This window comes from Lates calcarifer, linkage group LG10 (assembly GCF_001640805.2).
Source record: "Lates calcarifer isolate ASB-BC8 linkage group LG10, TLL_Latcal_v3, whole genome shotgun sequence".
Taxonomy (NCBI): domain Eukaryota; kingdom Metazoa; phylum Chordata; class Actinopteri; family Centropomidae; genus Lates; species Lates calcarifer.
The window spans coordinates 24106859-24130180 of record NC_066842.1 but is presented as its reverse complement, the minus strand read 5'-3'; the positions used below and the strand labels follow the sequence as shown (position 1 = coordinate 24130180).

The following is a 23322-nucleotide window of genomic DNA, read 5'->3' as shown; positions in this document are numbered from 1 at the left end:
ACCTATCATGGACAGTTGACAATGAAAGCAATTATAGCAAGAAGATATGATGAAAACTGTTTGATATAACAGATGAAAAGAAGAAAAAAACAATATACCAATCCCTGGATTTGTCTCAACCCACAACTTTTGAAATACACTAATACACTAACTTTAAGAAAACACTAATCAGATAATTTCATCGTTCATGTAGTAAAATCATAATTTTAAACATTATCAGATCAAGCCATGAATTAAACCAACCTTGTTATGTTGTAATGTTGGTCTATGAATGTCTTCTCTTCTTGGTAAAAGCTGAACAGGTGGTGCTTTTTCAGGTCGTGTGCACATCTCCTTCTTAGAAACTTGAAGGATGTCATGAAACATGTTAATGCTTTGCTTTACCATGTATTTAGTTATCTGTTGAATAGGAACACCCCTTACTTTCTGTCATGGAGTGTGTGTCTAAGGAAGATTCTAGAGAAGACATGGTGTGTTATAAAAGTTCTACTGACAGCTTCATGGAATGTGTCAAAGAGAGAAATTCTGTGAGCTAAGTTCAAGTCAGAGGCTGTAGATGAGTTTGGGGAAATACTGACTTCAACAGTTAACTCAAGACGCACCAATAATATTTTCATGACATACAAACCCTGCTTACAGTTTCCAAAGACAAATAGCGTTTTTTTTTAAATAGCTGGAATCAAAAACACTACTTTTTCATAGCAGAGGACAAAACATGTCCACTGTTTACATTTTTCAGCAAGATGCAGAAATGGTCACTATGACAGAGAACCCCATTTTTCCCCTCAAAATTCTGTTAATTTACTCAATAATGATGGTGTCATTGCGATATTTAAAAGGATTTAAAGTAATGATTTTTTATGGATTATTCATACGATTTAAGGGGTTTTTATGGGCTAAACGTGCCTTGAACTAACCAAAAAACACGAAAGCCTTTCCTGAACTTGAAAGGGCCTTAAGTTCTCAATTAAAATTTCAGTGGTCATTGTCTCTTTAAAACCTCCATAAACTGTGCATATAATCCATTCAAAATACAAATACATTCAAATTATTTTGTTACAATCTGAAGCCATGACTTTGCACTTTAACTGAAAAATCTGGGTCTTTTGGAAATGAATGCAAATGAACATATAATGTTACTTAATGGGATTTTCACACCTTGTAAACACATTATCAACATCTCTGAAAAATGTGGAGATTAAGTCATGAGGCCTATTCTAAGATTAGGATGATTGGCAAATTAATTAATTAATTAATTAATTATTAATTAATTAATTAAGTAATTTGTTATATTTTATGGGAACACGGTTTCATAGATATGGATTGATATGGATAAAGCATGGCTAATCTAGCCTAGAAATTAGGACACCAAAATAGTACATTATTGATTTTCATCCAGTTACTGGGAGCACAGCCTGAAGTAGCTGTTGGGCCTTCATTAACCTTTGTATTGTGTACAGTATTCCTATGCTGGAATATTACAGTACACACAGTACAGTCAGAGGAAAAGCACAGGCCTCACTGTGACTCGGTCTTTTCTTTGGATTAAGTGGATGGTGTGCTTCTTCAGGATGTCATAACAGTTCTATACCACTTGAGGGCAAAACAAGACAAAATATCAAAGGGAAACAAGGGAGCAAAGAGCATTCTGTGTGTGCTTGTGTGTGTACATGTGTGTTTGTGTGTGTACCTGTGGTACCTGGATGTTTCTTATTATCTGAGTGGCCCCTAATCTGCTCTTCAAACATACAGTAGTGCACTTTGTACCAAAAAGTACATTTTCAGTGCAACTTATAAAATATGCTGCAGTTAGTACTGGTAGTAAGCCACTTATCAAGGCTCGTGTTAAAGGGTTTATTCACTCAGTTACAAAACCCACACAGCTATTTCTGGTTTCATTTGACCAGGTTTTTAGCTACCTGTTTCTAAAATAATTCAAATTGTCTTTCCAAAAGCACAATGGTCACATGCAACTGCCATTTTGAACTTCTGAACATTATCCATTTTGTGTAAATGGGCCAAAACTCATACATTGCTCACAAACTCTACATACATTGTCAGGTACGCTGTGGATTTTGAAGTGTCTCTTTCTGTCTTCTCTCTGTGTGTAAGTGAGATACAGAGAGAACGACAGGAGGGCAGGTTCTTCTTTCAAACCCTCTGGCTTCAGAAGACAGCTGTCACAAAGCAATAAAAGGCTCCACCACCCTGCGTCTACTGTGGTAAGAAGTGTGTGTGTGTGTGTGTGTGTGTGTGTGTCTCGTGGGGGAGCGGAGCACTTGAACGTGCATGAATGCTGTCAGTTAGATGTTCAGGCACATGCTTTCCTGCTTCTTGCTTTCACACATTTCATTTTCCATGCCAGCACACCCTTACAATGCTGAACAGCACAGCACCTCATTACTGCCAATCCGAAGACATGCAGATCAATACAATCTGCAACAATAAAAGTAGAGGTCTGTCCATAGGATGCTTTTGGAAATGTTGCATGACTTACTTAATTACTAAAGAAAAAAAAAATCCATACCATCACCTGATGTATCCAGTGTAAAGTCCTGATTACATTCATAATCATGGTTGAGTACTGTCAGTCCTGGAAGAGATCTGATATTGACATGCTCTGTGTCTGCTTTGCTGTTGGTATTCTCTGTGGCTAAGACTAAATGCTGACTGACAAACGTGAACGTGACAATCGAAATTCACACAAACTCAAGTTTAACGCTCGGGTTCCTATTGGATGTGTTTAGAATCGCAAGGAAGCGCAGCTTTTTCAAATTCTGCACCAGCTGTTTCATCAAGTCAGAGATAAGACTCAGCGGTACCGGACAATGGGCAAACGTACTTTCAGAATAAAACTAGGCCCTACTAGCTCAACCTAAATTGGCCTAATGTACAGGTGTGATTGCTGCCATCAAATTGAATGTTATCCATTATTATTGTTATAGATATTGTTATAGATATTGCTGTTGTTAAGGATAGCATAGGCATGCACCATAATTAAACAGAGACTGTGTTAACTGAAATCATAAAATTTCAAATAGGAAATAAAGCTACCATGTTATATTGTATAAATATCTAAAGTGGATTGCAGGTCACAGGTCTATAATGTCCTGTAAACTGACTGTAAATTCTTAACAAGAAATGGAGGAGAGAAAGATAATTGGGTGATTAGCCAATTAGCTTTCTTAGCATAAGTTTCACTGTAGGAGCAATACAAGAAGCTGTGGTATTATGTGGTTTGATGGCTGTGGTATGTGTTTATGCACCTGTGGTGTCAAACATAAGTTCCAATGTTCTTTCTGAGAAGCTGAAAATGTACATGTGTGTTAATACTGAATAACTGCAGACCCTACGGTGGCTATGCGTAAAATTCATTGTCTATGTAGAAGTTGATGGAAGAAGGTCCATCAACCAGAAGACTCCTGTTACATTCACCAGCTAGTTACTATGAGTGAATTTATGGTAGAGTCGAGAATAAGCCACAGGCCACAGACTGTGACTACACATAAAAATATAAATGACGTCTTCTACATTAACGAGAGTTTTGCTCTGGAAAAATTGTAACCGGAAGTTGAAACTTTGTAGTCGGACTTGACGCCAGGCTACAACGCTGGGGTCGACAGAATTACTGCGGCTATCATGTGAGGATCCGGTCGCTCAAAGAGACTCGCAGCGCTGACGTTTATGTGTTAACCGTCCTGTGAGGAAAGTTTGTGACTTCCACTACCGACATATGGTGATAAATCCCGGAGGACTTTGGCGGGACTACTCTCATTTCATCGGCGGTTTATTTTAATGGACTCCCCGGTGTAAGTAGCTCACAGCCGCACTTTCCTCTCTGAGCGTGAGTGCACGACTGAGCGCTTATCAGGAATGTTATTTTGAAATGCTTCATGACTGACATTCAGCTCACACTGACAGGGAAATGATTTTTTTGTCTTTATGTAGTGTGTGTTTGAAACTAACTGTTGTGGGACTTTGCCGCTGTTGAATTTGTCCTCAGCCGGAGTTTCTTAGGGTGTAGAGGAGCAACAGGTGCTGTGTGCAGGCCCCGAGAAGGTTTAGTGGTTATTTTCCAAAAACATTTTTAGTCTATGGAGGGAATGAGACAAGCAACAAATATGAACACAAATTGTTATCACTGTCATCCTTATTATTGTTGCTGCTGTCATCATTTTAATGAATAGTTGCAAAGTGTAGCTCTATGAACTTAAGCCATAAATACTTAAATATTCCTACTCTATTCCACAAATCAAAAGCTAAGGTAAATTGAATTTGACCAACTCTTTACCCCTGGCAGAGAATAAAAGGAGAGGGGCTGATGAAGATTTTATCCCACAATGGACAATAATTGCTTAAGTAAACTATCTCCATCAAACTAGCTGTAAAGGCATGTAGGCATCAGAGAGGAGGTGGAGTGGTACAAAAGTCTCACGGTTTAGCTGAAGGCAGCACTGACTTAAGCATCACAACACTGCATCATACAAAGCTAATGTCCCTCAGAAGTTTTATATGGTAATGCAACTGTGCCTTCTCTCATCTTCCAGTCGACTGCTGTGTGTAGCAGGTGGCTCCATGTCCTCTGAGACCTGAAATCCAGTCAGGCAGAGAGGGCTTGTCTCATCTTAGAACCCCCAGTAGCTGTGGACTAATGTTTCAGTAGCAGAATAAACTTTCACTCAATTTGCACTTGAGTATTATAATGGATTAGTCTTAATCAGGACTGCCCTTGCATCCAAACTTAATGAGTGCTTCCCCTTTTTAACATACCCCTACCTCTCCCCAGTGGTGGAGAATATTAGGCTGTTTGCTGTTGCTGGTCTGAGGGACAGAGAACTGCAGTTCCACTGTTCTTGCACTCAGTGTGTGTGTTTTTATGGATCAGTTCATATACATGGATTATGGACTAGAAGTAAATAGCATTAGGAAGGGCAATTGTTGCAAGTAGCTTACAGTTACTGAATGTGAGTGTTGGTCAGAAACCACTTGGTCAGCATAAAGGGCTAATGGGTTAGAGGTCCAGGACACATCCTTGGTAAGTGATGATTAGCACGGATTGTGGTTGGTTCTTGTTGTGTGTGTGGCATGTGAATTATCCAGGCACTCAAAATATCAGAAAACTGATGGCAGATGCAGTGAAACGGTGTACCAGGGTGAATTTGACTTGTATGATGTCAATGCCCCTTAGCACTCAATGAGGTTACAAAAGGTGTTCCATGATTAGGTTTTTGATTTTTAATAACACAACAAAACAGCTAAAAACTCACTTTGTTGGTTTAGATCATTGAGAGGCAACAATGGCAATTATATCCATTCAGAATTCAGAACAAAATAAAGTGGTATTTTGTAAAGTATTAATTTTTCTGTGTGTGTTCATCGACTATGTCCTTTAGTTGAAGTTGATTTTCATGTTTGTGGCCTTGAAAGAGACTTCTTTGAGTTTGTAAATCATAACTGAACTGAATTGTTTGCAGAATTTCTTTCGCTGTTGTTTCCAATTATACTTAGATCATCTCTTGCTTCTGCTATCCAGCCAACCATTAAGATGTTAATCTCAGAGTATTTCATGTTTTCCTTCTTATCTGTACCATGATGTCCGTGGGGCCAAAAAACAAACCATTGCACAAGCTGTCACTTCCTGGAACGAGTGGTTGACTTATAAGGGGTTGTCACTGCACGTATCAGCCCAGAGGGAGAGGCAGCAAGACAAAAATACACCAGGGGGCTGAGTGTCACCGTCACTAGCTGAACTAGATGAGCTGCTGTCAGATGAGATAGGCCAAGTCGATCTCCAGTGTGTCACAGGATTTTCTAAAGGTTGGCTTGAGAACCAAAATTTGCATAGCAGGATGATTGAAATTGGGATGAAACTGAAGTCTGCACTTGAGTACATAATTTGGGATTGTACAGGTCTTACACTGTGTAATGCCATTTATCATGACATTTACAATATATACCATAGTTAAGATAAGTGAAATACAGTGCCATGCTGACTTTAGGCTTAAACCTGCAATATTTTTGATGTTATATTGAATCAAATGACCATATGTAAAGTGAAAGAACTCTTGAGAGCATGAGGAAAATGATTCTCTGGTCTGATGAAACAAGAATTGAACTACCAGGCAGAACTCCAAACACTGTATGGCATTCAACAGGCACTGCTCATCACCTGGCTAATACCATCCCTATGATTAAGCATGGTGGTGGCAGTATCATGCTGTGGGGGGTAGGGACAGGAAGACTGGTCAGGATTCATGGAAGGATGAATACAACTGAATACGGAGAGGTGCTTGCAGAAAACTGCTCCAGAGTGTATGCGACCAGGGACTGGGGCAACATTTCACCTTTCAGCATGACAATGACCCAAAGTATACAGCCAAGACAACACTGCAGTGGCTTTGGAACAAGTCTCTGACTTGATCATCCTTGAGTGTAGACTTAAAGCATAGCTTTTGAATTAGACCAGAGCTGTCAGCACTTTAAAACCATAGCTTATTGCTTTCCTTACTGCTTTCCAAGTTGGACATGGAGACATTTAAAATCATTTTTTAACACTTAAGTATGAGTATTATTGTTGCCATGAACAGCAGGTTGTGTTGGTATCTCTGCCTCTTGCATTAACTGTCTACATTCTGCCTGCCTGTCATTCACTGTGTTGTAGGAGTGTTTTGGAGTGGATTTTACTTTATGTTCAAATGCTATAGGGTTTTGGGCACGTTTGAGGTGCAGTCTAGAAACATTGAGAGTCTTGTGGCCAGTTTGGCCAGGCAAATATACTATACACCAGTAAACCAAAGGTATAGTGCTTATTTACCTGCAAAATACCTACACTTGGGGTCCAAATCCCACCCATAACTTGGGGTCTTAAATCTAAACCAACATAGAGTCTTGATAGTCTTTTGCATTGCAAGGGTATAGCACAACTACCTGTGAGGGCTTTATTGCATGGAGTTTTTTTTTTTTTTTTTTTTACTGTAAATTAATTGTTAACTGTAGATGTGAATGTTAGTGTGAATGGTTGTCTCTACATGTCAGCTTTGTGATAGACTGGTGACTTGTCCAGGCGACATATCCAGGGTCACTTTGACCCATTAGCTACTCAGACCGATTGAATATATTTAGGAATGTTCTGCTGGATATACAGGTAACATAGACAGGGGAATGTGAAAGGTGACCAGACGTTGCCTGCTAAATTCAAGATGGCTAATTGATGGATAATTGAGTCATCCAGTTGTTGTTTAATGTGGACATGCTGTGTGGGATATAATGTCACAACTGCTAGCAATTTGTAGGCTTAATCCTCTCAGCATTAACACCACGCACTGTAGAGATTTTGGGGCTGGATTCAGGGTTTGATTTCAGGGCTCGCATGCACCAATTAAAGCCTGTTTCAGTACAACCAAACATATGGCGTTCAAACCAAGCTACTAGAGCCTGTGTTGTTAGAGGTGCTGAGTGAGGCCTGCCTCATATTCTCACTCAAAGGGAGGGGAGGAGGGAGGGAGTATAATTTACTGACTATATAACTCAAGTTAAATATAACTCAAGTTACTTAAACTTTTATTTTATGTGTATCAATAGTTTTGAACAGTGGAACACAGATTATTGCAGTGAGCATCACTTTGACTTCTAACATGTAATTTTGCCTATACATTTACCATGTTGTGACAGATATTAGTATTACAAATATTCTTTTTGCATATATTTTTCCTTATTTCAGCTGGTGGGCATTGTGTTACATTTTGTGTGTGTGTTTTTTTTTTTTTTTTTTTAATAGTTATATTTTTTGGGCTTTTTCGCCTTTATTGAATAGGACAGTGGAGATGAGACAGGGATGAGGAAACAGGGAGAGACTGGGAGTCGATCTAGGGACCAGCTGCTCAGGGCACTTAAGCCCATGTGGTACGCGCTCCAACCATTTGGCTATGGGGGCGCTGTTGGTTTTATGTTCCATTCAGTGTCAATCCAAAATCACAAAATAGCAGTGTTAAAAAACATATTGTTGAATTATAGACTCTTATAATAGTTAGATATTCAGGCCATACTGCAAAAATACAGTTGTTGGAAAATCTCGGTTGGTTTCACATCACAGATCTTAATGTTTTGCTCTGTTCATTTCTACAAATTTTTACAAAGCTGTTCACATAAAAAATTACAAATGGACACAGTGAGAGAAGTCATATTTGTGTGAGGATACATCACAGGAGGTAATTAGTTTAATAACTGTGCAAGATTTCATGCTGAGGAATAATTACTCAGGAGGTCAAATGTATAGTTGCAGCTGTATTGTCAACCATTGTTAGCACCTCTGTATGCTAACCATTCAGTGTTCATTTTCTTTAGTTTCCTATCACCACAAACAAATAATGACATGGCCGGGTTAGCAATTCCAGGTTAGGCTTTGTCACTAAACCTTTCCTTTTACAGTCATATTGGTTTTATTGGTGTTCACTAGCCATTTGGACACTCCCCCATGCTTTGGTGCAACCTTTGTACCAAAGGTGAGAATCACCCCTATGCCCTTATTAGTAAAACCGACTACTAGACACAGACTGAGTATGGTAGGCTAAAGCCTTTAAAGAAATCTTTAACCCCAGCTCTGAGATTTCATTGGATCTTGAAGACAGACATTGTTATCTTGTTCCTTGTATATCTGTTAAGTAAGAGGCAAACTGCTGCTAAAACCTCGTAATGGTATGTACAATCAGTATTACATTCACTGTGTCCATACCCATACATCAGCAGCATTTTTTTTTTTCAACTTTAGGAATTTTTTGTGTTTTAATCTCAACTCAGTTCTATATCAAAAAAGAACAAACTAAATGTAGACAACAAATATACTGTTGTGTTTGTGTTATACTGTATTTACTTGTTTTATTGCATTTTTTTCTTGAACAGTTATGGTAGTATTTTCTAATGTATATATCAAAAATTATACCAAAGGAAAAAACAAGGCTGTGTTTTGTTTTGTGTGTGATAATTTTGAGATACAAGGTCATGAAATGAAATGAAATCAGTTTTGGGGTTGATCTTTGACTTTTGATGTTTTTATTTAACTGTAGAATTCCTGATGGATAGAGCTGTCTCCACAAAGTCAACATTTTTTTTAAAGAGGTGCATATTGCTTCCCTGCTAGCTTCTTGTGTTATGATGACTGTCATGGGAGTGTATTTGTGTTCCTTGTTCACAAAAGAACAGGTCTGTCTTTGTGAGTTTTTTCTACTGCCTCTGGCCATTATAAAGGAATGTTGTCATGCCCAGAATATCATATGCTTAGCTTGTGAGGGCCATGAGATGTGTTTTATTGTACTTATTACTGTTAACTTAAATTAAATGGTAAATATGAAGCTAGAACCAGAAGCCTTAGTTAAATTAGCATAAAGAACAACTTATGCTAGGTGAAACAACTGACCTGGTTCTGTTCAAAATCTGCATAACAACACTTCTCAGTGTGTTGACATGTTAGTGTTATATGTTAACATGTTAATAGTTACAGTAATTATAAGAGTTAGAACCACAACTCCTTTACTTTTCTGTTAATGTGCTGGTTAAACAAACAAGATACAATATGCTATGCTAAGATAGCTAATCTGGCTACAGAGTTGTTCAGTAATGCACAGACATGAGAGTGGCATCAATCTTTTCATTCAGCTCTTGGCAGAAGAGTGAATAAGTATATATTCCAAAATGCTATATGCTTCTTTTAAGCATAGTCTTCATGTTCTTGTCTACCAGTTGTTAGTGTGATGTTAGCGATGTTGTTTCAGCACTGGACTAAATTTAAGAGTAAGTGTTTGACAGTACCAGAATTTTTTTAGACTTGCTATTGCTTTGCTTGTGTGTCCGAACCCACAGTGATTTCCATGCATTTGAATTTCGGCAACACAGTGGGTTCATCTATTTTGTGGTATTTACATCTGATGAACCAGATGACAAAGAGATGCAAATCTTTCTTCCCCTTTCCTTCTTCCTTCTTCTAATGAACTGCCTTTTACCAACAAGAGACCATACAGGGCTTTCAGTGTTTTCACTGTACCAAAAATCTTCATTCTCATACAGTTTGCCTTATTGAGTATTATAAAGCACAACGCCTCACAAAGCAAATCTACATCTCAGCTTTTACTACAAAATTCAGATAACAAACTGTTGGCAGCATTGATGTGACTCCAGTGATGTACAAACTCCAGTTGCGTGGGCTTGGTTGGTTTTAGAGTGGCTCTGTAGTCAGTACCACAGTCAGTACCACCATCATCCAAGGTGAGGTCAGACTTATCAAACAGCAGGCATGAGCTCACTGTTGAGACCAAGAGATGATCAGATTCTTAATGCTTTGTCAGTCCTACTGACACATGAAGATAACTGGAGTTAAGATATGGATTCTGTGAAACTAGAAATAGGATATAACTGTACTTCACCTTCAGGGAAGTTTTGTCATAAAACTCAGTTGTTCCCTTATGGCTTCACTTAATGTTGCCTTCATGTTCAGTATTGTCTTCATAGTGGAGATCTGAGCTCAGCTATGCAGAGAACCCGTGCAGAGAACATATTTCTGGTAGCCAATAGTTCCATGAGTTCTGTTGTCTGATTCTAGTTGCCTGAACCTAGTTTGCCTAGAACTTCTGACACGTCATGGTATAGACAGGTGATATAACGTAGTGATGGATTAACCAAAGATGAAACACGGAATAAGAATTACTAAAGTAATAGTCATTTGACTTGAGGGTCATATAAATTGTTACTGTACTGTATGTCTTACATGTCTAGTCTAATGTGAACTCAGACTAAAGACACTGCCCTCTGTGGTAATGGCTCTGACAGTTTATATACAGTACATTATAGACCACAGTGAAACCTGAGAGAGCCATGTTTTGTGTTCAATTTACTGCTCCTCCCCCTGGTCTTTTCTGGACTGGTGTAAAATATGGACATCATGCTTGCCAATGTATTTTAAAGTCACAATGACATGAAAAACTTTAAAAACAACCTTTTTGGATCATAGCAAACAATTTACCACTGGTTTCACACCATTCTGTTGATGACAGTTGGTGTTGGTAATGTGCCAAGAAATGTAGCAATGCACCAACAAAGGCAGTGAAGTAGAAGACTGCCAACCAGCAAATGCTGATAATGCAGGATGTAAAATGTTTTCAAAAAATTGGCTTTGCACATTATTAGGAATGAAATACATTCAGCATGGTTACTAGTCTTAACCACATTGCTTTTTGACAAGAAGCACCAAATATAAACAGAACTTCTGTTTGTTCACACAAAAATTCCACATGGTAGTTTTAAGGAATGGAAAAACTCTTAAACTCTGTTTCTGCCTAATTTAATCTAAATCAAAGATTACTTGCAGTCACACACGTTTGCATGAGTGTTTTTGTCTCTGTTCTGTATTGACTTTAATTACCCACTCTACTGTGCGGTGCTCTCCCACCAAGGGAATAACAAATATGTAGTTGATGAGTGGTTTGCTCCCTCTTAGTCCCTCTTATCTGTAGGTTAAGTATGGGTGGGTCGCTTCAGTCGTGGACCAGTCTGATGTGGCTTATAGATATTCATGCAGACGTTTCCCTCTGGAATGGCTGATTTCAGTGTGAGCAGCTGGTGACTTTGTTTGTATGTTCTTTAATCTTTAAGTTTCTTTTAGAAAGTTCTACTCAGGTAGTAAGCAAAAAGGAACTATCCCCATCCTCACCCTGTCATGGCAGAAGGTGCAGTTTTAGCAACATGGGGCACAAAATATTGAATTATTTCAAATGTATTCATTGTAACAATAAAAAAGCCATTTTTAAAAAGAAAATGTATGTGCACTGTATGTTGAACTTTTTCTGTTAATACATTTGAAACTGTTTAAACACTGAAACAGCTGAAGTTGTAGTTGAAGTGGCATTCCGAGTGCAACAACTGAAACAAGTTGAAATGGCAGTTAAATTGGAAGTGCTGGGTGAAGTTGTAGTGTCAGTGTTAATGTAAGCACTGAGTGAGGTAGATCAGTTGAAATAAAAACACAGATGTCAGTGTACATGTAGCCACTGCAGCACTTGAATTGTTATTTAAGGAGTAAAAGATGAAAGCAGTGGCAGAGGAAATTGTGCAAAGGTTTTAAACAGTAAAAGAAAAGTGAGGATACTTTGAAAAACCAAAAACAAACCAATATTTGGTGTGACTAACCTTTGCCTTAACTAACCAGCACAACTCTTTCATGTTGCTGCTGGAGATAGTTCTTTATGACTCTGGCTGTGTGGTTGTTGGTGGTGACTGATCAGTCACCTTCCTGATGGTAATTCATTGATGGATAAGAATCTACACAACAAAAGAGTGTAAAGCATTTACAGAGTATACAGAGTATAGTAATTGGTTGAAGAGCCCCCAACTTCACATCCATATCAGTACAGCCTTACATATGCACACCCAGTGTCTTCTGCATCTTCTATCTGTCTTCTCCAAACTGACCGGTAAAATTTTTAGGGCTCATAACCAGTCTCCCCTCTAAGCTGCGCACCTGTGCAACCGTGCACTGCTCCCGCTTTCTCCGCGCACAGCAAAACTATGTAGCACATAAAATTACAGTGTGCGACAGTGTGCACGTCTGATGTTGCTCACAGTGGTCCAAAGAATTCTCAGGGAGTTTGTGTGTATGCTCAGACACATTCAATTCAATTCAATTCAATTTTATTTATATAGCGCCATATCACAACAAAAGTCATCTCAAGGCACTTTTCATATAGGGCAGGTCTAGACCGTACTCTTTAAAATAGGTGTTTACAGAGAGAGACCCAGCAGATCCCACCATGAGCAGCACTAGGAGACAGTGGCAAGGAAAAGCGAGAGAAGAACATAGCATAACACGGGTTCCATATCAGATGTAAGGTGAGGCCAGTAATACAGCAGTAGTAATGATAGTAATGATAATTAAAGTATTAACTGCTAACATAGCAATACAACTAATAGCAGTATAAGTCATTTCTAATTCTAGCAGCAGGTGTTGAGTGGAGTTGTAGGAGCAGCAGGAGACTTGTCATCACAGATCAGACTCTACAGCTCCAGAGGCAGAAATACCTGCAGAGAGAGACAGAAGAGGAGAGAGAGACGGAAGAGCACAATACTACAGGAAAGGGGAGATACTGAGTTAGTAACATTTAACATGGGATATGAATCCATATTGGAGTGTTTTCTGATAATGTTGCCCAAGGGAAGCATATACAGAGTGAAGAGGATTGGTCCAAGCACTGACCCTTGTGGAACACCATGTCTAACTTTTGTGTGTATGGAGGAGTAGTTGTTAACATGTACAAACTGAAGCCTATCAGATAGATAGGACTTAAACCAGTTTAGTGCCGTTCCTTTAATGCCAATAAAGTGCTCCAGTCTCTGTACAAGGATGTGATGGTCAATTGTATCAAAAGCAGCACTGAGATCTAACAAGACAAGTACAGAAACAAGTCCGTTGTCTGATGCTATCAGAAGGTTTGTAACTTTTACAAGTGCTGTCTCTGTGCTGTGATACAACCTAAATCCTGACTGAAAATCCTCAAATAAACTATTGTCCTGTAGAAAGTCGCACAACTGTTTTGCAACTGCTTTCTCCAGGATCTTAGAAAGAAAGGGGAGGTTAGATATAGGTCTGTAGTTGGTTAATACATCTGGATCTAGAGTGGGCTTTTTTAGAAGAGGTTTGATTACAGCTGTTTTATACGACTGCGGAACATAACCTGTTAACAAGGACAGATTTAACATATCTAATACAGGACTGCAAATTAAGGGCAGAGCTTCCTTAAGCAGCCTAGTTGGGATGGGGTCTAAGAGACAGGTTGAAGGTTTAGATGCTGAGATAATTGATGTGAGCTGGGCTAGGTCGATGGTAGAAAAGGAGTCAAGGTTAGGTTTTGCAGCTGACTCTATGGATCCTGTGTTATGGCATAAATCTGTACTGATTGAAGGCAGGATGTGATTAATTTTACCTCTAATGGTAGAGATTTTATCATTAAAAAAGTTCATAAAATCATTGCTACTGAGGGTTATAGGGATGCGTGGATCTATAGAGCTGTGACTCTCTGTCAGCCTGGCTACAGTGCTGAAGAGAAACCTGGGGTTGTTCTTATTATCCTCTATTAATGATGAGTAATAGGCACTTCTTGCATTACAGAGGGCCTTTTTATATCTTTTGACACTATCCTGCCAGGCTAAGTAAGATTCTTCCAGTTTGGTGGAACGCCACATTCTTTCAAGCCTACGTGCTGTTTGTTTCAGTGTACGGGTTTGGGAGTTGAACCATGGAGCTTGCCTCTTTCTCTTTATTGTTTTCATTTTTAGGGGGGCGATGGAGTCTAAAGTTGTACGTAATGAGTCTGCAACACTGTCTACAAGATGATCAAGCTGGGAGGGAGTAGCTTCTGCTAAATTAAGATGAGGCACTGGACCTAAGTTAGTGGGAATCATTTCCTTGAATTTAACTACTGTATTTTCTGAAATATTTCTAGTCAGGATGTTTTTGCTGATAATACATAATCCAGCAATATGAAGTCGAAAGTGATTAAGAAGTGGTCTGATAGAACGGGATTCTGTGGGAAGACTGTTACATGTTCAATGTCAATACCATAAGCTAAAACAAGGTCGAGAGTGTGACTGAAACAGTGAGTGGGTTTATTTACACACTGAGAGAAGCCAATACAGTCTAATAGTGAGGAGAATGCAGTGCTAAGGCTGTCATTGTTGACATCCACATGAATATTGAAGTCGCCTACAATAATAACTTTATCTGTTTTAAGAACCAAACTCGACAGGAACTCTGAAAATTCAGATAAGAAATCAGAGTATGGACCAGGAGGACGGTACACTACAACAAATAGAACTGGCTTTAATGTTTTCCACCTTGGGTGGGACAGACTAAGAACAAGACTTTCAAATGAATTATAATTGAGTTTAGGTTTAGGGTTAATTAATAAAGTGGAGTTGAAAATGGCTGCGACTCCACCTCCACGGCCAGTGTCACATGAAAACTTAGGGGGAACATTGCTCATAATGGAGACTGGTGCTGGACTTTGAAAGCTGAACTGTTAGATTCAGTATCACTGAATATGGATAAGGTTTAAAGCAAAGGTCATACAAATAACATTCATTATTTGATCATTTTGATATATAATTTTGTGTTATTGAAAACTTGTTTATTAGTGGATATTGCTCTACATCTACGTCTTTTAGCAATTCATTGTCAGTCTTTTGGACTGATGCAGCAGATTTGTGTGTTCTTGAGAAGAAACAGCAGGTCCACACTTCTGACATTCCAGCTGTTCATATTTCCTGTTTTCAGAGCAAATCATTGCTGCTGAACCTAATCACATCACATTCAGCGGCAGCACGTCTCTTGGCCAAGTCTCTCTTTGTGGTCACATTTGAATTTCATAAATTTAATAACCAAAGAATCTGCAACACTGCTTTCTACATCTCCCTGTCTGCCTGGCTCTATCCCTGTCTACAGACTTGATTTGTCTCTGGTCTCTTTTGCTCTGTGCTTTTCCCCTCTCTTGGCATCTTGTCTGTCTGGGCAGGAACTTGTTGACTCAGCTTCGATCCCTCTCTCAGACATTAGCACACATGCACACACACGCACACACACATACATACATACATCCTTGTACACCTATCTTTGTGGAGGCCCTATTTCCTAGCCCCTTACCCTAACCTTAACCATTACAACTGACTGCCTAACCATACCCCAACCCTAAACCTAAATCTAATTCTAACCTAACCTAACCAACCCTCTCAAACAGCCATTTAAACTTGTGGGGTCCAGCGGGTTCCCGGTTTTTAGACCTGCATTTCACATTTTTTGACTGTGCTTAAAGATACTTTGAGAAGTATCAGATACTTTTAATACACTTTGCTGTGTGTAAATCTACTATCATTTTGCCTTTATTTGACTGTCAGTGTAGTAGGCATGGGACAGTATAACAGTTTCATATCACAATTATCCTGGCCAAATTAATTATTGCAATAATGAAAATGAAAACTCTTTAAATGGCTCCAAAACACACTGAAATCAATTTACATTACATCCTCGTAAGATATTCAATATTTTCATTGCATCACAGATAGGACACATCTTTTTTTCAGTGAACATCCATTTTAGTGAGGAAAAAAAATCTAACAATCTTGAGGTAATTATAAATCATGAGGTCCTCCTGCAAAAGTCTATTGACTACAGTGTAGAGTGAAACAGGAAACATGGGTCGCCCAAAAGCCTTCAAGCTGAATGTCAAGCAATATGTTGGGGTGACTAATTTAGGGTTAAAAATCTGGTCTAATCTGTACAGTGTCTTCCCAGCTTAATGAACGCAGTTTCTGGGTAAAGTAGATAAAGTTCAGCGCGTGTATCTGTATTCTGTGAGTAGTACTGACAGAAAAATGACAATCCAGTATTATGCCACATGTACATGATGGTGACATTTTGAGGGCTCTTTCCTAAACAGGAAAAGTGATAACATAGGCAGACTGGATCAGTTAAGGCTGCCAAGTGTAGGATTGTGGTGAGGATTGTTTGAGATGTTCTGCCTGTGTTGTAGCTCTTTGCAAGAATTCCCTTAAAGGCAAACAAAAACCAAAAGATGCTGTTTGAAAGAGTAAAAGCCAGAAAAAACAACACTTTTGCATTAGTGCTTTCCCATTTTATAATGTGTTGATAGAGCAAATGGTTAATTCACAGGCAGTGGCATAATTTAGTACCCTGAAATAAATGAGTCTTTTAAGTTGGTAATGGTGTAGATGGCTACCACTGACACAAAGGTGGACACTGCCCTCTGGAAATGGGGCAGTTTTATGCCAAGGAAATATTGACAAGCTGCATGTTTTGTAAGATGAGGTCTCTTTGTCTGCAGCCAAGTGACACAGTTCCCCTGCTCTACATGTCACCTGTCTGCTAGAGTTTCTTGTGCCTCAGGTGACTGGTAACCTGATTCTATGCTGTTACAAACATAACCTTTAATAGCTTCCAGGCATGACTTATCCTGACCCTTGGACCTTTGTATATGTTGGGGGAGCTAGTGGGATGCTGGTGGACGCAGCCATGTACACTGCACAAGCAAGTAAGATGCAGTTTCCTAAGTGAGGTGCAGGGGGGCAGACATGATGTATTGCACATGTTGTATCACTTCCTGTGTCCACATGCAGCCCTAGAAAATGCACCAAACATGCATTATGTTGTTCTGTATTACATTGATCTTTACTTAAGACTAGACCATAAAAATGTTGAAAGGCAAAGGACTGAAATTCGCAGCGCTGTCACAGTTTTTTTTTGCTTTTTTTGTAAGTCTTGGGATGTTATACCAAATTTTGTGTAAGTGAAAGTATGTCCAGGGCTACTCTGTTGAAATTTTGTAGGGGCTTCTGTCGAGCCATTTTGTCATATCTATGCAGAAGATGCAATTTTCATTATGTCTGTTTTCAAGCTCCTGTAGTCTGTCAATGATAATGGTCCACAGCAACAATGGCATCATCATCACTGTCAAAATGGTGACCACTGAGCTGCCTCTTCATCTTGGGGAAAGAGGAAGTAGTCAGACGGTGTCAAATCAGGTGAACAGGGCAGGTGTTGGATGAGTTCAAATCTACATTTGGCAGATGAGTGCACGGAGAAATGCCTATTTTCTCAGACAGTGTTGACTTGCATACGCCAATTACCTGAAACAGAAATGCAATGAAACCTATCAACTTCAGACTTTCTGCATAATCACTTAAGAGTTGAACTGCATGTGCATGTAACATGAACTGTTTAACTCATCTCCTTCTACCTTAGGCCACACAGTTATCAATCACCACTCATAACTGTAGCTTACAATATCACATAGATTTGTCATTTGTCAGAGAAGTCCAGTAATTAATTAATTTTCAAATTACAATGTGGCAAGGGCATTCGTCCTTCCCTGTTCCATTGTCTAAATGTTTTCATCTGCTTTAGTGTGCTCGTCCCTCATGTAAAGATGCTTTTGTCACTACCACTGTGTAACTATTAGAAAGCTAGTGCTATTGACCAGGAAGTGTCAGCCAGTCTTGTATAATGATTAAACAGCTCAGGTAGAAGGTGTTAATTAAGCAGCTTTAGAGTTGTTGGTTGGCCAGCCTAGCAGTTTTTTACTGCCTCCATTCTTTACGCTATGCTAACCTAAGCTAAGCACATCCCAACTTTAGCTCCATACTGTGGCTCTCAGCTTTTTAAACTTTGTCTGGAGGGGCGGCACAGTGTCAGGCTTTGAAAACCTCTGACTCTTCCAATTCCAACTGATTAATTTGCTCAAACAAAACAGAGCTAATTTTGTGCAATAATCCAAAAGCCAATAAAAAATCCCATTGGCTTTTTGTTGAAGGAACCAGGGTGATGCTGACCTTTGGGTTGGGCTAAAAATATATCATCTCTGTAGCACTCTTCAAATTTTGTTGATTGCAAATGATCCAAGCTGTTACATGTCAGTTGAAGACCCTTACACATTCAAACACTCACATATACACACCCACACACAAATTTAGAAACAGATACCAAGTTAACTACTTCCTGTACCAAGACTCCCACAATGTATCCTGCCAGACGTTATATACAGTACAACTTCCAAAGGCTGTGATCTTTCCCATACCCTTTTAGCTTAGCTCTGTATATTGGTGCACACTGTTTCTGTGTGTACTGCTGTATCCTTCTCTTGACCCAGTGAGGCAGTGTGAGTTATGTTAAATCACGTCTGGTCATCAGAACCACACACAAGTAGGGCAGTCAGCCTCTGAGCTGAGGATGTTGTTTCCAAACAAATTCCTTGAATATCCTTTTTCCATGTCACTGTGTCTTATAGTTCCCTTTATGGATGAGATCCAAAAGGATGAACTGACAAGTACTCCCACTGTCTTCAGTAAGGAAAATATTGATTATGGGAATGTTTGATTATGTCTTGCATTCAATAAGTTGTCCAGAAAACAAATATGAAAGCTCTGGAAATTAATTAGCTGGCTACATTTGTAATATTACAAAAGGCCTAAGGGTTGTGTGTGTGTGTCTGTGTGGGCTAATTGTAATTGAGAAGCTACTGTCTGCTGCCAGGTAGCAGAGATCTGAGACCCCCATTGGGCCACTCAAGGACTTAAAGAGAAAGTGTGTGTGTGGGGGTGGGGGTGGGGGTGGGAGGTTGGCACAAAGTAAAAGACTGACCAGGTGTTGTCCTCACGCAACATGCACTTTCTCTTGCCATGACGCACACTTGCATGCACACAGCGCACATCCACAGGTGATTTTGTTTCAGTCCTGTTGGACACTATGTGCCTGTGTGATGCATGTGTTTAAGCTGGTGTATGTGCGCTGTGTGTGTATAAGAGAGTGAACCAGTATCTGTCTCCCAGCTCCTCCAGGACAGCAGATTCCATGACTGTAATAGTGAGAATAGTGCTGAGAGGCTTTCAGTGATCAGTGATAACACAGATGTTATCCAGGAAACATGTGGTATCAGTTTCAAATAACTTAAGAGTCTGTTGTTGGGTAGAGTTTGGGATATAGACTGAATTCATTGGTCAGTATCAGATAAAGCATTATATTCAGACTGGAAAAGGTGACATTTTCAGTAGAAAATGTGTGCTCACATACTCTGCAAACAAGTTCAAATGTTTCCATGTAAAATGGTGTATGCAGTTCCAGATAAAGTTTGGGCACTCACTGTTGTATTTGAAGCACTGAAGGTGTTTGAAATGTAAGTAGTAAGCACAGTAAGTGTTAGACTCCAAAGCGCTTGTTGAAGCTGTATTATTATTGCTGAAAGTCTAGTTTTTCTGTAAACACTGAAAGTAGTTAAAGCAAACAGTCAGTGTAAGCAGCTGAAATGTCAACTGATGCCTGAGCCATGAAAACAGTTGAACTCTAAATGATGGAGGCAATAAAAAAATTGGAGCTGAAGCTGAGGTGCTAGAGGTAGCTGAAGTGTGTGCACTGTAAGAGGTGTAAGTGTCAGTTGTTATGTGAGTAGTGAAAGCAGTTGAAATATCAGTTATATATCATACTGTCAGCAGCTGTCTGCTGAAGTGTCAAAATAATTCAAGTGTTAGTTGATAACTATTTTACTGTATAAGCTGAAAGCAGTTGAACCATCAGTTGAGATGAGAAATATGATAGCAGTTGAACTGTAATGTAGTACAGTAAAGTATGAATATCTAGAATATCTAGTGCACTGTTCTTGTTCACTGTCGATGGAAAAGCACCAGAACTTCCTTCTTAATGGCATTGTTGACGGGTGGCTTCGTAGGCATGCATGCATTGCTGAGGGTAATGTTCTGCTTCTATTCAGCTGTTCAGAAAGAAACAAGCAACATTGTCAGGGCAGACTAACACCTCAGTTGAAAGGTTTTTGGGATTCTGTTAGTATGTACAAAAACTTAACTGTCAAGTAAACAAACATTAACACTCAAAGTTCTGCTTTGGCTTTGATGCCAGAAAGACCAATGGATTTGGGAGAGAGGGACGGGGGGTGGGGTGTTTTTCCTAAATGTCTAAATGTTTTTCCTGTGCCTCACCAAATTGTGTGTTTTTTGTCTGTATGCCTGCAGCTACAGTGTTTGAGCTTCTCCCATGACTGCTCAGCTGAACCCTTCCCAGACACACTCAGTCATAATCCTATCAGGCATTCAGTGGAGCTGGAGGAGGAAAATATCTTTGTTGTGGAAACAAAAGTGTGTACAACTTAATTAATGACTGAACTCAGCAGGCTTGTTGTTGGCTGGAGCTGTAAGCTTGTAAAGAGATATATGTCTCTGAATAGCCCATACAGAATGCAGGACATGACATTTCTAGCTAAATAAGGCAACATGTTGACCTCTGCAATTTATTTTCAATGCAAGCTGCAGACATTCCTTATATTTGGAATGTGACCTCTCCCTTTTACAATTTCTAATTTCTAATCATGTTTTGCAGAGGACGATGCACATCATGGCTTTTGCAAGACCAGGAAGGGTGATTCAAGACTGATGCACAAGTAAAATTTGAATGATTTTGAGAGATTTTTATCACAGTCACAATCTTCAACCAAAAACAGAGTAGGACTTCATGTAGTAATGGAAGGACTAGATTTTATTATGGTAAGGTGTAAACAGGTCAGAGTAAGTTGAGCTATGCAGAATAAAATATTTAAGTCAGTATTAAAACATTTTATTTATTACATTTAACTGTTATATTTTATTTATGTTTCAAATTAAGTTAATTAGCTAAATTTATGAAAGCAGAACAAGCTGTAAACATGACTTGCATACTGTATATTCATCTTATAAAGTAAATATGGTGGAAGACTTAAACAAACCCAAAACAGTGAGCTGAAACACTGACACTAAAACCTCTGTTGTACGGGGGAGAATTTCAGAGTTTGGCAATAATTCTCCAAGGGTTTGTCACTAAGAGCAGCGCCTCTCACTGTAAATAGAGTTATGTGATCCATTGTTACTATAAATATATTGATTAGCATAGCTTTAGCTAGCAGTTTCTTTGATATCTCTGGCTGCATTGCTCTGTTAAATCCTGTCTTGTTATCCATCAGCTCCAAGTGGTGTTCCAAGTCCAAGTTTGTAGTTAGAAAGTAAAACACAATAACAAGACTTGAAAAATGTAATGTCATGCAATAGAAGGTAATAGTATGTTATTTTGCCCATAAATTATAGTGACAGGATGTAGGACTGATCAGCAGGTACAAGAATGATTTTATTTCCAGTCTCTTGTGTCTCTCTAAAAATCATCCATGTTATTTCTTTCTTTCAGAACCAGCTGAGCATGGTGGCACATACATCATAGGAATCCAGTACTGAGTGTGTGGAAGTGTGGAAGGAGTGATCGGGAGAGGGAAGCAGGGGAGGAAGAAGAGAGGAAGTATTAGGGGAGATTACCATCAGAACAGATGGGTGAGACAGAGGATGAACGTACAGCACAGGCCAGCCAGCTCTTTGAGAACTTTGTTCAGGCATCCACCTGTAAAGGGACCCTGCAGGCCTTTAGCATCCTCTGCAGGCAGCTGGATTTGGATCCTCTGGACTATGGCAACTTCTACAGCTTGCTGAAGGCCGCAGTCAGCACATGGAAGGTCAAGGCTCTGTGGACCAAACTGGACAAAAGGGCACAGCACAAGGTCTACAACCAGAATAAAGCCTGCCAGGGCACCAGGGTAAGAGGCATTTGTTCTCAGGACTGCTGATCATTTTATTCGACAAAGAGTTACTGAAAGAGGAAAAAGCTTCCCTCATAGAAATCTTTCTTATTAACAGTTAGCAAGCTAGGAAACTACAACAGAGCTAGTAAGCTACAATAGCTTCCTCCATTTTGGACTCTCCAGTTCTCCATTCACTTAAAAGGTAGCACTGTCAATACAGTTAGGTATGGGTCAGTAGTAAAAATTTGCATGTCAGAGTTAAACTCAACAAAATTTTTTACACCATCTTTTCCACTGTGAATGAATCCACTAATTTCATATGAAAAAGTTTTGCTGCAAAAAGCTCCTCACCTGACAGCTCACTGTGACTGTTTCCTTTTGTACTATTCTTCCGTGGAATATTTAAAAATGATTCGTTAACCACATTGTATGTATATGTCCATATCTTGTTGTGAAGACCAATTTTCATTGAAGAGTAACACTGCTAATGAAGTTCTGCTATTGTGATGAGTACAAAACAAAATGCTCCCACTGGTTGGCTGATGGAAGAAGCTTTTCATGTGGACTAGCAGGATTAGCAGTAACCTAACACAACTCCAATTGGCTATATAAAAGTGATCAATCAACGGGATCAGTAAACCATTATATACAGCTGATATCTAAAACTACAAACAGGAGTGTAAGATTGAAACTGAGCTCTGAACCACAGAGATTCTGTTACAAACTACAGGAAACCTTTTAAAAGTTGTAGTTTATTTCCAGTCACCAGCGAGGTAAAATTTAAGTGTTAAAAACTGTTAAATTATTAGTCAAACTCCTGACATAGCTTTGGTTGGAGAGAGCTGCAGGTCAGCTCCCTGCTATGAGGCCACAGAAACAGAGTTGTTGCACTTGATGCAGTGTCAGGTGGGATAGTCTGTGTGGCATGTTTGGAATCAATCAGAAAGGAAGTGGTCAGTAAAACAGATTTTGGTGTTCATTGTGGTGATGGTTGACCTAAACATGTCTATGTCCTTTCTGTGTTTTGTTGAGATATAGAATGGCATTTTCAAACTGAAAAAAAAACAAACCCTTAAGGAATGATGGTTTCTACCCAATAATAATCTTAGCCAGTGTGGATTTGTCTGGAAAATAGATTATATAAGTGAATTATATGCAAATAATTCAA

The 23322-nt window shown here is 39.1% G+C and overlaps 1 protein-coding gene across 9 annotated transcripts in view; it reads left to right on the top strand.

Moving 5' to 3' along the window:
* The first annotated feature begins 3596 nt into the window (after window positions 1–3596).
* The window catches only part of mical2b (microtubule associated monooxygenase, calponin and LIM domain containing 2b), a 59844-nt gene continuing 40118 nt past the window's right edge, over window positions 3597–23322 (top strand). For 7 of the 9 annotated variants that reach the window (XM_018704144.2, XM_018704139.2, XM_018704134.2 and 4 more), the window contains exons 1-2: window positions 3597–3809; window positions 21770–22169. In XM_018704144.2, the coding sequence (XP_018559660.1) occupies window positions 21906–22169 (264 nt within the window). In that variant the 5' untranslated portion in view covers window positions 3597–3809; window positions 21770–21905. Of the gene's footprint in view, window positions 3810–20571; window positions 20695–20935; window positions 20997–21769; window positions 22170–23322 lie in introns of all 9 variants that reach the window. The other 2 variants (XM_018704135.2, XM_018704137.2) reach the window with 2 other exon arrangements.